The sequence below is a fragment of the Onychostoma macrolepis genome, chromosome 24, assembly GCF_012432095.1.
Source record: "Onychostoma macrolepis isolate SWU-2019 chromosome 24, ASM1243209v1, whole genome shotgun sequence".
NCBI classification, from domain to species: Eukaryota; Metazoa; Chordata; class Actinopteri; order Cypriniformes; family Cyprinidae; genus Onychostoma; species Onychostoma macrolepis.
In genome coordinates this window covers 13,024,484-13,038,575 of record NC_081178.1, presented here as the reverse complement: position 1 = coordinate 13,038,575, position 14,092 = coordinate 13,024,484, and the positions used below count along the sequence as shown (strand labels likewise).

Sequence of the window (14,092 nt, the reverse complement as noted above, 5' to 3'; positions counted from 1 at the left end):
AAAGGACATATTCTGCACGAAATATTCTCCATTCATCCCTAATCCTACCCAATACCTAAACTTAACAACTACCTTACTAACTATTAATAATCAGCAAATCAGGAGTTTATTGAGGCAAATGTCATAGTTAATGGTTTGTTAATAGCGAGAATTGGACCTTAAAATAAAGCGTGGCTGAATATTTATCTATAATTATTTTTGTGTGTGGGGTTCAGCGCCCTGCTGTTAAAACATTTAGTATTTGCATCCCACAAACCAGTGCCAGTCCAGTAATAAGACTAGATTTGTTATAAAAACAGTGTTTCTTGCGTTGCCCAGCAAGTATGCATGTTAGCAATAAGCAAAATCATTACACACCAATATGATTTTGATTCATCTATTGTTATGGTTTATTCTCCTTAGTCTTGAATTGAAAGGCTGTATTCTTAATCCCCAAACCACAAGTTTATTATCGCAAAATAGTAATAGCAGGATCTCTACGCTGCCTGTCGTCATCCGTTCTCGGATCCCTAGAGTTTATTGATTGTTACTTCAAAATCCTGTAACCACTACTGAACATCTAGCACAGTGTTCACAAATAAAAGTTCAGTCCTTGCCGCCATCCAGACTTTCATCCCAAAGAACTGTGGTTTTCAGTGTTTTTCTAATTTCTCTTAAAAAATAATTGGCCCTCATTATAACAGATATGGCACAGTGTTGTAACCATAAGTCGTATGTAAAAAAAGGAGTGAAATTCAAAGCTAATGTGACTGTTTTGTGTGTGTGTGTGTGCCATAGCGTCACCCTGTCTGGGCATCGGATGTGAAGCCGATCAGAGGCACGAGCCCCCAGACGCCCAGACGTGCTCTGCAAATCCAGGACTCGCTTTTCTCCAAAGAACTGGAGAACATGGGCAAACATCTTGCTGGTAGGTTTTTAACACACAGACACCCACACGCATATAAAACAGGCCACCTTTCCATTACAGCTTGACACTGTCAAAGGCCACACATGTGAAAGTCTGCCTGCGAACACAGGTATGAAGGTGTCTGATTGGTTAATTAAAAGCTGATCCACCTATTAAAATATGTTGTGAAAAACGGTGACCATCTTTGATTCATTTAATAATGCCACCACCGCACTTGCTTGTTAGCGTCGCTATGAAGTGACAAATCTCTGTCTGTAGATGATCAAACTCAGCTGATGGTTTGATCTCGCAGACCTTTGTTAGACGTTGTGTGTGTGTGTGTGTGTGTGTGCGAGACGTTCATTTCGTTTGGTAACCGCTTGAAAGCATTGGGCAAAACCAAAGGCCCAAACAGCATAAAGCATTCCAACATGTGTCGCACAGTTGTTTGTTTACGCATGTACTGCTTTTTTATTTCAATTCGCAGTCGCACACTGAATACATTTGAAACACATTAAGTATTTAAGAAGGGCACTCTCACTAAGTCATCAGGGCAACAGCTGTGTGTATGTGTGTGTGGATGTGGGAGGTTGACATTTAAACACGAAAAGTTAACAACCTTAGCAAAGTAGACACGAATATGTAGCTTTTGCACGCATATTTAGCTAATCAGAAAACACTATAATTGTTGATGTTTCACATGTTTTCTGATTAGCTAAGTATGCATGCAAAAGCTACATATTCGTGTCTGTCTGTCTGTAAACAGATGACAGAAATAACATTAATAATTACAAATATAAATATTAATATTAAAGAATTTTCCTAACATATTTACACATGCGCGCACACACACCATTAATTAAATTAATTCAATTACATAAAAATTTAATTTTAAAATTAAAAGGCATATATTTAACTGACTTGTTTAAAAGCTGTACCTTGAAACTTTTATATAGTGACGAATCAAATATTTTATTAAAATGCGAAATTATCAAATTATTCTTTTAATACATACACATACATACATACATACACACCCACCCACACACACACATATTTTATATATATATATATATATATATATATATATATAATTAACTGACATTTTCCTTTAATATAATAACAATCATTAAAAACTTATTTCAGGCCTATATTCATTGTATTAATACATGCATTGGATTTTGGAATTGTAATGCAATGGTAAAACAATTAGGCTACTTTGAATTGCCTGTTGTAATGAAAACAAATAAAAAATTCATTCTCACTTTTCTCACTATAAACATTAAAAGGCAACATGAACGTTTATGTGGGAAGTGTTTATCTATTTGTATCAAATTGTTATTCCGTGACTCAGTCAGTGGGAAGTTTATTCTGACATCACTTTGCGGGAAAAGTCGCCCCTGCTCTCAAGTGGCATTGATTTAAAGCTGTTTGTCTGTTGAGTTATATCTGAACAGAGCCATCCCCATAGGACCAGGCATTAGCCTCATTCAACAGCCTAATTTACCCCTTTCATGCTTTTATTAGCTGTTAATGTTCTCCGTGTTGAAAGCCAGGCTTCTTCTTTTATCTCATTATTACCTCAATTATGTGGTCAACTAAATCCTCAAGACTCCTTTTAATTTACGATCAGGCTGCGTTGTTTTTGTTTTAGGAATTTAAGAGCTTGATATTTGACTTGTGCCCAAAGGACAATGTTATTGCCTGTTTTTTAAAGCTTTCCGCCACTTTTGGATAAATAATGCATCACTTTCAGCTAGCTGGAATTCCTCAGATCTCTCTCTCTTCCTCAGTGAGATGAACGTTTTGAACATGTAGATATGTAGGGAGAAAGTCGGGAATCAATAAGGTTGCATATGTTCTAAATGATGGGTTTGCGTGCTTGAGGATTGTAGCCTTGTGGGAAGCGCATTTGCTTTTTTTGATCACAAAATGTTTATAATAGATTAGATGTGCTGCTTCTTGTTAACTCTCTGAAGTCACCCCTCCTTCTCTTTGCTTCTTTTTTTTAGTCTTAGGGTCACTATATATGCTATCGTCCTTCGTCATTACAGTAGCTTCAGTAACACTTTATTTTAAGGACCAATTCTCACTATTAAAGGAATAGTTCACCCAAAAACGAGAAAATTTTGTCATCATTTACTCACCCTCATGTTGTTCCAAACCTGTATGAGTTTCTTTATGTTGAACACAAAAGAAGATATTTTGAAGAACCAAACAGTTGCCAACCATCAACTGTTTAATTACCAACATTCCTCAAAATATCTTTATGTTCAACATAAAAAGAATCTCATACAGGTTAATAACGACATGAGGCCAGCCTAATGGTAAATGATGACGAATTTTCACTTTTGGGTAAACTATCCCTTTAACTAGTTGCTTGTTAGCATGCATATTATTATCTTCCGTTTGTGATGAATGATTGTTTATGTGTGTGTGTGATGTTTACAGTGAACATAATTGTGGCTCCTGGGTTCTCAACCTCCAGCATCGACTCATTAGCACCTGTGAGCTCAACTGCAAACTCTTTTAAATTTCATGTGGGAAATTTTATACACGGACACAAAAATACATTTTTTATTCATGTCTTTATTTGGTAGGGTTTGCCATCATCCCAAATGATTTATGTCTGTGTAATAATTTCACAGCAAATCCTTTCCGTCACATATGTGTTTAGGTGAGAAATCGCTGGAATAAGTTCCTGTATGCCGTTTAAATGGGACGATAGGGGTTTGAAATTACTTCTGATTGACTACAGACAAAACAATCTAATTATCCATTCACACAATTAACTGTATCATATATCACAACAATCTGGAATAGTTTCCGTAAAGGGAAGTAATTACAAGAACTGTGTTATGCAAAATGAGAATTTGCTCTATTACATTAGTAATCCGGACAACGCGCATGTGTTTCATATTGAAAAGTATCATGATGTTTCTCTGGAGAAAGAACTGTTTGCTTACAAGTCAAGTAGTCAAGGTTTCTGAAACACAAATCAAACTTGTACATGCTATTTATAATATGTCACAAGTTGTTTCCTCTGAATCCTCAGTTCCTCTCAGACTGAACGCTGGTTGACGCGTCCAGATGTTCCATCTGAAAATGTGCAACAGACTTGCATAAACAAAAATATTTGACTTGCTACCAAGCAAACAAATATATTGACATGAAGCAGGCCGTATTAAACTGCTCTTGTACTCATACAAAGTAAACATGCCATCCAATTTACACTTTACAGCTGACAATAAATACTGCTGCCATGACTGTTAAAAGACCTCGGCAAAACTTCAGGAAATTGTTTTGGTGGTTTGTTAATGGGAATCTATGAGTGGTGAGTCAATACTCCACGTCAATACACTGATGAGTGTGTTGAATCAGAATACATGCTGAAAACATGAGTGTGCAACAATTCTGGGAATAACAAATATATATATATATATATATATATATATATATATATAAAATTAATTGTTGTACACATAGATTTATAGCTGAGCATACAAAAGTCAAACATACTTGGCTAAAATGTCCACTCTTTCTCATATGCATAATATAACTGTACTCCATAAAAAGTAACTAACTGCGTTACTTAGTTACCTTTAATGGAAAGTAATGCATTACATTACTTTTGCATTACTTTTTGTCACCTGAGCTGGGCTTGCTTGTTTATATTTAATAACTAAAAAGCCCAAAAGTTGTATTTTTGGCAACTGTAAAGGCCTTTTCACATCAAAAGTGAATTTAATAAGCCTCAGGCTGAAGGATGTGCCTCTGAACCTCACTCCCAGTTTCTCTCAACACAGGAACAGGAGAGGTGTCAGTGAATACATTTGCAAACAAAGCAACTGGCATCACTTATTTAAAATAGTAAAAATTTACTAGTTACTTGAGAAAAGTTATCTGATTACGTAACTTGCGTTACCCCAACACTGGTCATGTCCCACATAACCTATGACCGAAATGTTTACAAGCCATAACTGTTATTGTCCCCTAGATGGTGATTCTTTGCTTTTATTGTCTTGATTTCTTCAGAGGTGGAGAAGGACTTGGCCAAGCTGGCAGAGCAAGGGAAGCTGAACCGAAGTCCAAACAGCCCTCATAGGAGTTTGCTTTTAACCCCCCTCTTCCACACCACTAACACTCTGCCTGTGCTCGGACAGACGTCCAGACCACAGTCTCCCAGCAGCCTTTCCACAAAGACCACAGGCCTGCCACTTCACAACACTAAACCCACAAGCCTAGTCATGGGCCGGACATCTCCCAGCAACCCCAGCAGCCGTGCCCAGACCCCTAGTGGAGCGTGGACACCCAGCAGACCTTTGACCCCCAATAGTCTCATGATGCACTCATTGACTGCCGGAAGCCACGGGAACAAAGAACGAGTGTACGGGCGCTCTAGAAGCAGACCAGTCACGCCGACGGGACAGATAACCAGACCGATCCTCACACCTCCAGGCCTGAGCACGACAGATTTATATGGAGGACTGTGGAGCACATTGACAGAGGTACACATTAACACAGCCACATACACATATAATTGTCAATCATGGCCTCCTAATAATCCCCATCCACTTGATTGGGTCTATGACTCTCTCTCCTCTCCACCTGTAGCTGGTTTGTGGTGAGCGCACTGGCGCCGTTGTACTGTGGCTGCCGTCGCATCATCCAAGTGGATGCTGCACACTGGTGGTGGTTGAGGAGAGACCCCCCCCACATGATTGTAAAGCGCTTTGGGTGTACAGCAATACACAATAAAGCGCTATATAAATGCATCATTCATTCATTCATAATTACATCAACATTATTATATATAATATTTTTTTTAATTATGTTTGATAAAAAAAAAAAACTGTAAAAAAAAAAAAGAAAATCATATTGTAAAATGTTATTACAACTTAAAATAACATTTTAATATTATATATAAAATGTGTATATAAATAATATTATAAAATTATGTTTTTATTTTAGTTTCTATTATCAGTATTGACAATGACTGTGCTGCTTAAGTGTAGAAACCATGATACAGTGCCTATTTCAAGATTTTTTTTTATATTTGAAGAACTGTTTATCTAAATTAGATTTTTTTGCAACATTATAAATGTCTTTACTGCCACTTTTAATCAATTTAATGCATCCTTGCTGAATCAAAATATGAATTCCTTTTTTTTTAAATCACAGTAAAATAACATAAAAAAAATTGAACATCAAACTTATATATATATATATATATATATATATATATATACTGTTCTCACTAAGTCTAAAGGGAGCTATTTGTCAATCTCTGAAATAATTTTGGACGGCTGAACAATTACATTAAACACACACACACAAATATGCAGTACAATATTTTGGACTATTTGGACTATTCAAAATTGGTCATAAAAGCCCTTTAATCTAACAAGCCTCTTACTGCTTGGAAACTAAGGTCCCATTTTATGCATGCCTTGAGAAAAAAATAAAGCTCACATTTAATAACCCTGTAAACCTCAAGGTCAATGGGTTTAGAATCACACACGCTCACTGTTATTGTACTGGTTAGTTTGTAAAAGCTGTCTAATATTCTATTGTCCATGTCTGTCTATGGCCTATTCATCTCATGCTCTATTGAGATTAAGCAATATAATATAAAAGGATCCACGGGAAACTAAAGAACAGATTTACACATGACTACCCTTGGTATGAAAAAGAAAGGAGTCTGGTATTTCTGGGTTTCCGCTCTCTTTCTCTTTTATTTTTTGGTATTAGGGCTTGTTAATAAATTCAAAGCTCCTATTGAGTTTTTTAATAGCCACAAACAGGAATCATATTGTTAGTTCATATTCTTATGACTGATGAGATTATGAAAACATAAATGCATTGATCATGCTCTGATTGCACCCACCTGGTCCCACAGCTGTTATAGTACTTCAGTTCCTGAATATGAAAAAGAAATATGCACCTGTACATCTCATTCAGTTCAGAATGTGATCTACAGGAAGAGATCAGATGATCTGTCCTTCTCTTCTGTTTTCATATTTAACACTGAAATGCCTTGTAGATGTATGAACGCTTCCTGTCTGGCCTGTACCAGCGATACCTTTAACACGGAAAAATAAGATCACATAAATGCCTTTAGAAGCGAACAGGGGCAATTTATTTATTAGAGGTTGGCTCAGAGGATTCGACCCAGAGGTGTACTTATTTCAAAAGAAAATAAAAACATCTGTAGAACGAATGGGCCTGACATGCACATTCACCGGCCCTCTACATCTTAGGTTTCCAGTTCACAGGGGATTTTGTTGCTTTTCAAATCGCCACCTTTCTGCACAGTTTTCACTGATCCATTATTACACTACGTGAATAGTGAAGTAAATTATGTCCTTTAAGGACTCAAAATTGGAGTTTTGTGGTATTTAGATGATAGTGTGTTAGCTGTAAGGCTATATATATGCTAGTGTACTCTTAAAAACCTGCTGTTTAAACCATCTTAAGTTGGTTTTAGCTGGTTCCAAATGGTCTCCCAGCCTGGCCAAGCTGGAGTCAAGCTGGGCGGCCAGCTGATTTCCCAACTTCACCATCTAAAAAGTACCCATACCCCTTTAAAACCAGGCAAAAGACCAGTCTGGCTAAGTAGTGATACAATCAAGCTTAGGCTTAGGTTTCAGCAAGGCCCTGAAAGCATGTGGACACTTTTGGACAATTAAATTCAGGCCAAAAAATGAATTAATTTAATTACATTATATAACAAAGTATCAAACCAAGTTGTCATTGTTATGATGTATTTCTCTGTTCCCATCATATGTGATACCAGGATGAGTTTTACCAGCAGTTGCAGGCAGTCAGGAAGCCCTGGCACATCCCCAGTGACACGGAGAGTGACTGTCTGGAACCACCTGAGCAGGACAAGTGTGAGTATTACATCTCTGACCCCGTCCCGTACACTGACCAGATCATGACATCAAGATTTGAGGGGCAAATTCACACATTTTGGTGCAAAAACCACCCACAATCCAGTTTAATCCAGTTTAAACAATCCATAAATGCAGCAAAAAAGCAACTGTCATTCTTTACAGTGCAGACACACCTCCTTTCTATATAAATCTGGCTTTTGTGGGCGTTTATGTGATTACCTAATTTGCATAAAGGCTTTATAACTCTAACTATAATGAAATCTGTATTAACGTCCACATTAGCACACAATAATTTTATGTTTAATATAAGCACACGCTGCAGTTTTGTCATCTACTTAAAAGCTCGACTTCTTTAAAGTCAAGTGGATTCTGATTGGCTGTCAATGAAGTTGTGTCATTACCATTGTAGTTGTGGCTCAGACTTCACTCTTCTTATAGAGTTAGAACGATTATTGTTACAGTTTTAAAATTTGTTCTAATTCTGAGAATAGGAATGTTCACACCACAACTATAACGATAACGACACAGAATAATGCAATTGTTGGAATCCCTTTTCAAAACTATTTTTTTCCAGCTGATGAATGATAAAAAAATATTAACAGCCAATCAGAATCCAGTTTAAAGAGCTTGAACATTTAAAGCGGCAGATGACAAAACTGTACGCATTTATAATAAACAATGTTATCGTGTGTTGGTGTGGACACTAATATATTTATCCTTATAGTTATCATTATTGGTGTAAACGGGCCTTAAGTGTACCGTTTCATATTCAACATAAAAAAAATCGACTTTGGAGGTATAATATTACTGTTTTTGTCCGTTAAAAAGATTTTTTACAGCTACAAATGATACACAGATTGAATTAAATGGTAATTCTTATGAATGTAGTGAATATCTCTCTACAGTGGCTTATGGTTTAAATTCTGTAGAGGCCTATTAATGATGATATCTGAGCTCTCGTCCCTTGGAAATAAATGAGTCAGGTTGGGGGAGCCGGTTCCAAGAAGCACTTTTACAGCTTCCCTTAGTCTCCACATACGCAAGACTGCAGCATGTGTGGCTTTGAGGTTGAAAAACATCGGACACTTTAATTATGCTGATATGGTCTCATGAACATATCTTAGATCTCCATTCCAGTGCATGTCTGAAAGATTTAAGCATGCTTGCAGTCATTAGAGGATTATTATTTGTCCAAATCACGGTCCGTCATCTCTAATAAATACCGCTGTCCTCATTTTTCACTCTTTGAACGTGACATGGCCAGAATCTCCATGTCCCTCATGAGCCATTAGTCTGTTAATGACCTCAATATTGTTGCATATCAAAGCTCAAGCCCTGAGAGAGTGTCTTTGAGTTCACGGATTATGTAAGAATGATTGTGATTTTTATCAGAATGAAGACAATTGTCTGTGATGAAGAGCTTTTTCATAATAACAAAATGCCAGATGCAAAATAAAATGCTAAGTTCTGAGAAAATTCGGAATCTTTTCAGCTGAATCTCAGAAGCACTTTTAGGCAAATATTTGCTATTATAGATCTGGTATAATATTTCTTTGGTAAACAAATGATTTCGACATATGTTTGGAGCACACAATCGCACTGCCAGAGAAACATCCAAAGATTTCTAGACAAGCAAAATATTATACAAACAATCCAAGCCCTGCTATCAAATGAAATGTAACTGCACATGACAGGCTCCATTTTGCCAAAAACATATCTTGCATAAAATAAGTATATTTTGCTAACAGCCTCTACAGGCGTGCTTGCTGGAACTGTCATGCCAGCCCAGTTATTTAAAGGAACATGAGGCACAGTCTGTTAGTGAGAACGCCTGGCACTGCCAGCCGCAGGACGTGACAAAATGCCATTTGGCATTCAGAACATTTGCTGATTGGCTGCCACAGTGACTGTTGACGCTGTCTGTTGGAGTTTAGCCTGTGCCAACACAGGTTTCTGAATAGACATCAAGTGCATGGCAAAGAACAAGTTCCATAACAATTTCCTGTTATTGCAGAAACGCCCACTATGGGGTAACCACTAACCCTTAAAACATTTCAGCCACTGCTCCATTCATTTCGAATTTCATGCCTTTAATAGAACGACTCCCTTTCCTAACGAGAACTGATAACTCTGGATTGTGATCTATAGGGAAGTTTGATTTCTAAAATGTAATATTTTAGTAGTTTGATGTTAGCATAAAAATGTTTGTATATTTTACAATGACTGATCGGCAGGACCGCACAGAACCTCCATGAAATCCACAGAACTGGAAGACTCGTTGTGCACAACCTCCGCCATTTGTGTATTCATTTATTGTATATTTTTGTCTATATGGTAATGTTTTTAGCTGCGAGTAAGCAAGTAAGCACAGCTATATTTTAAGCGTTATGTTTAAATCTGTTCTGAATGTATGGTGCAGATTTCCTGCCAAAATCAACGCAAAATGAATTAATACTTTTATTCAGCAAGGACACATTATAATTTTTAAAAGTGACTTTTACATTAATGCATAAGATGTCTACTTCAAATAATGCTGTTCTTATGAGCTTTCTATTAATCAAAGTTTTGTTACAGTTTCCACAAAAATATTAAGCATCACATCTGTTTCCATATTATTATTAATAATAAATCTTTCTGGAGCACCAAATCTGCATATCAGAATGATTTCTGAAGGATCATATGACACTGAAGACAGAATATTTTATTCCTTCCCAGGAATAAATTATATTTGGAAATATATCATAATACATAACAGTTCATTTTAATTTGTAATAATATTTCACAATGTTTAATTAAATAAATGCAGCTTTGGTAAGCATAAAAGACTCCTTTCAAAAACATTTAAAAAAATCTTGCCTGCCTCAAACTTTTTTGCTGATTTTCAATGTGGTTTTTAGGTTTCAGTTTTAGGTGTCTCATTGTATTATATTGAATTATATGTTTGAAAATTCTCAGCATGAAACATTTACAAGCTTTTCTTCTGTATTTTGGCTCTTTTTAGGTAATCCAAGTGGAGTGAGAGATGCCAGCAAGAGATCGGTGTTCTCAGGTAAACATTCCAACACATCAGTCCATCATGCTCACAGACGGCCAACTAATTGCCTGTGAATGAATCTTATGAATCTTATGAATCTTATCCTCTGAAAAAAGTCTGACAGAAGATTTGGGTCGTAGTCTTGCAGTATGAATTCTCCTAAGAAACAAAATAAAATGTTAAAACGATGATGATGGTTTTTCGACAGAATTTAGCATTCCTTCACATTAAGATCATCAAAATTACAAAAAGTGACTCAGGCCTCATTGACTGACATAAATATACAGCACCCACAATGCACTGTGAGATCACTTTTATAGCAGTGTGACACTACATGAGGTCCCAGTGTTTTGGAAAGAGGCCGTCCGATGTTCGTTTCTGTTGACTTAGCTGGGTGCCACTCGAGCATGTGGCAGCTGAGAGTCATGGTAATGACGAAAGTGTCTCCTCTGTGGTTTGACTTCTCGTGCCCAGCCGAGGTTTTACAGTTGAAGAGGGCAGACAAGCCTGTATAGTCACATGCAGCCAGTCAGCCAGTTAAGCTTTGTGGTAGAACTGGGCTAACCGACCCAAAGCTGGGTGCCGATTTCTCTGACCTCATCCGTACACATGCCTGTGAATGTGCAGCATGACATGGATCAGCTCATTTTTCCATTCTCACATTTATCTTTGACATGTTCAAATATTAAAGGCTGTTTTTATGGTAATTACTGAGGTTGTTATGATTATTAGTGGTCACATGGAACTGACGTCTGTCTCCAGGCAACTGATGTTTTTGTCTTTGCTTTCTACAGGCTTGTAACGGTGTGTACGGCAAAAACAGAGCCAATCAAATATTTATGCAATTTAAAGGGGCATTTGAATATTGTGAGTCAGCAAGAGACTCTTATTTTTTTAATTTTGACCAGAAGAAAGATTGTGTACTTTTTTCCCACAGAGGCCAATATTTCTTAGAAATAAAAATGTTACAACCATTTGAAATTCTAGAATGTATTGTGTTTATCATAAAAAGATAAGCCTGCACTTGAACTTTTATGTCTGTCAGCATGCTTAGTTGTCTGTTCATAAGAGTATTTATTGCTGCCTTGCATTAATAACACAATTTATCACATGATGTGCCAAATCAGTGGTTGATAAAGGGATTTTTGATAATTCTTTTCAATAACAATCAACAAAAGTGGACATTTTATGGCATTAGCAGAGAATGTTAGAAATGTATGTATAATGTTGGACATGCACAGCACTGCCCCTGCTGACCTCAGCATGACACTCTCTCATTCCCAACAGCATTGTGTGTCTACACCTGGAGACGGCACATTTCTATAGAACTTACTTTGACTTTTATACCCACAGAAATATATGTAGCCTGTTACACCTGTTATATCCTTGTATAATGCCAAATAAAAGATTTGTATAAAATTCAATTTTTCTGTATTTGTAAAGGTTTTCGTGTTTGTCCCTAATTGGCCAATCAGAATCAAGTCTTCCAGAGAGCCATGTAATACGGGATTTTCCTAACAGTGCCCATTTATCATTTTTTGCATCACTGGTTCCAGAAGAATTTTTCTTATTCATTTTTCCCATGTGGATTTTTAAAAAGAGTTATAAGCCATGTACTAAAGCAGCCAGCTATGAACTGAATCACAACATCACAAACTTGGAGTTGAAACAAAATGTATTTGAAAATCGGATGAAAAGACAAAGGTATAAGATTGTGTACTTAATGGCTTTAGTGAGGGAAAGAACTACAGTCCCATAAAGCACTGAGCATGATATAATCAAATGAAAAACACCAAATAAATATAAAACTTTTGATTTATATGAACAGTGGAGATCAAAATTAGAGAACAATCTATAAATACTTGATTTTATGGAAATATTGTTGATCTTCATCACGCAAAATTGCGATGACACTTCCTCCTCCTCCTTTCACTGACGTCTTTACACACTTTGGGTTCAGTCTTCCCCAGTTTGACCCCGAACTAAATATTTCCCATTGAACTCAAATAAATTACACTTGCTCTCATTACTAAAGGGAATTTTGGACCAGTTCTTCTCTGTCCACACAACAAAGGTGAGCTTAGCCTTTTTATTCTTTCTGCTGATGAGAGACTCACAGCAGAACGCGTTTTCATTCCGACTTCTTTTAAACATGCCAAGACAGATCCTGAGCAATTCCAGCTGCAGTGTTGAACCGATTCCCCATTGAGATTCTCTGAATTATCCTGTCTTCTCGTGCATTTGTCTTATGTGGACGACCAGCCGTTTTGGGGGACTTGAATGAATTAGTGTTATTGTAAACCAACAATATTCAAATCACAGATTTGGAAGACCAACTTCTCATGCAGTGGCTGAAAGAGTTATCCCTTTGGTCTTCATCTGGACAATCTCCTGTCGTAGTGTTTCAGTCACCTTAGAGCAGCCCGCCATCTAGCAATTTCAGTGAAAATTTGAGGAATGCTGCCAGTTAAATAGGGTTTGTCATAGAAGTAAGGAAATTAGCACGAGATGCCAGATTAACATCAATAACTTGGAGGTATCTGTAAGTGTTCTGCAATTTTGATCAGTGTTTTTTTTTTTTTTCTTCTTCTTTTTTTCAAATATCTCATTTAAGTTTTTTATACTGTGCTTCAGAATATATTTATAATATCCTTAAAATCCTGTTAGGATAACTTCAAAAAGGATTAAGCAGTGACCTTGAAATTTAGGAAATGGTTGTTCTCTCATTTTAATCTCCGCTGTATATAGAAATATTTTAGTAAGAGTGAAGAACTCAAATGCTTTATGGGAGTGTTTCTTTGCTGCAGTTTCTCTGCAGTCTCTGTTTGGTGATTTCTATGCAGAATCATGGGTAATGTAATCATGGGTAATGTGTTTTTTCATTAGGAATTCCAGAGTTAAACATGAATATCTAAAAAAAAAAAAAACTATTGTGGACTGATGGATTCAACAAAGGCATGTGGCATCGATTTAATACCTCATAGCTCAGGTTTGTCTTTAATAAAAAATTCCTCACCTTTCAAGAAAATGAATGTGATTTTTACTTTGGAAACATGACTGTTGCACTGTATATTTGCTGTTGTCCATTGCTATGCTATATATCACACCTAAATGCAACAGGTTACATTTGGTGTCTTACTGCAGTGTTCATGATGTTGCAAGGCTTAATGTTTGGTATGTTGTAATAGACTATTTTTTACTTAGTGGAGCTTTAAATAATATAGTGCAGCTTTAAATAATATACAGGTCAGATTATAAAAAACTCAACTCAGGTCA

At 36.5% G+C, this 14,092-nt stretch overlaps 1 protein-coding gene across 1 annotated transcript in view; it reads left to right on the top strand.

Moving 5' to 3' along the window:
• Nucleotides 1-12,298, top strand: part of c24h8orf34 (chromosome 24 C8orf34 homolog) — a 91,322-nt gene extending 79,024 nt beyond the window's left edge. Inside the window, exons 11-15 of the mRNA XM_058765638.1 lie at nt 778-907; nt 4,922-5,394; nt 7,683-7,779; nt 10,784-10,831; nt 11,611-12,298. Coding sequence (XP_058621621.1) covers nt 778-907; nt 4,922-5,394; nt 7,683-7,779; nt 10,784-10,831; nt 11,611-11,618 — 756 coding nt within the window. The 3' untranslated portion in view covers nt 11,619-12,298. The remainder of the gene's footprint in view (nt 1-777; nt 908-4,921; nt 5,395-7,682; nt 7,780-10,783; nt 10,832-11,610) is intronic.
• Nucleotides 12,299-14,092: the final 1,794 nt, after the last annotated feature.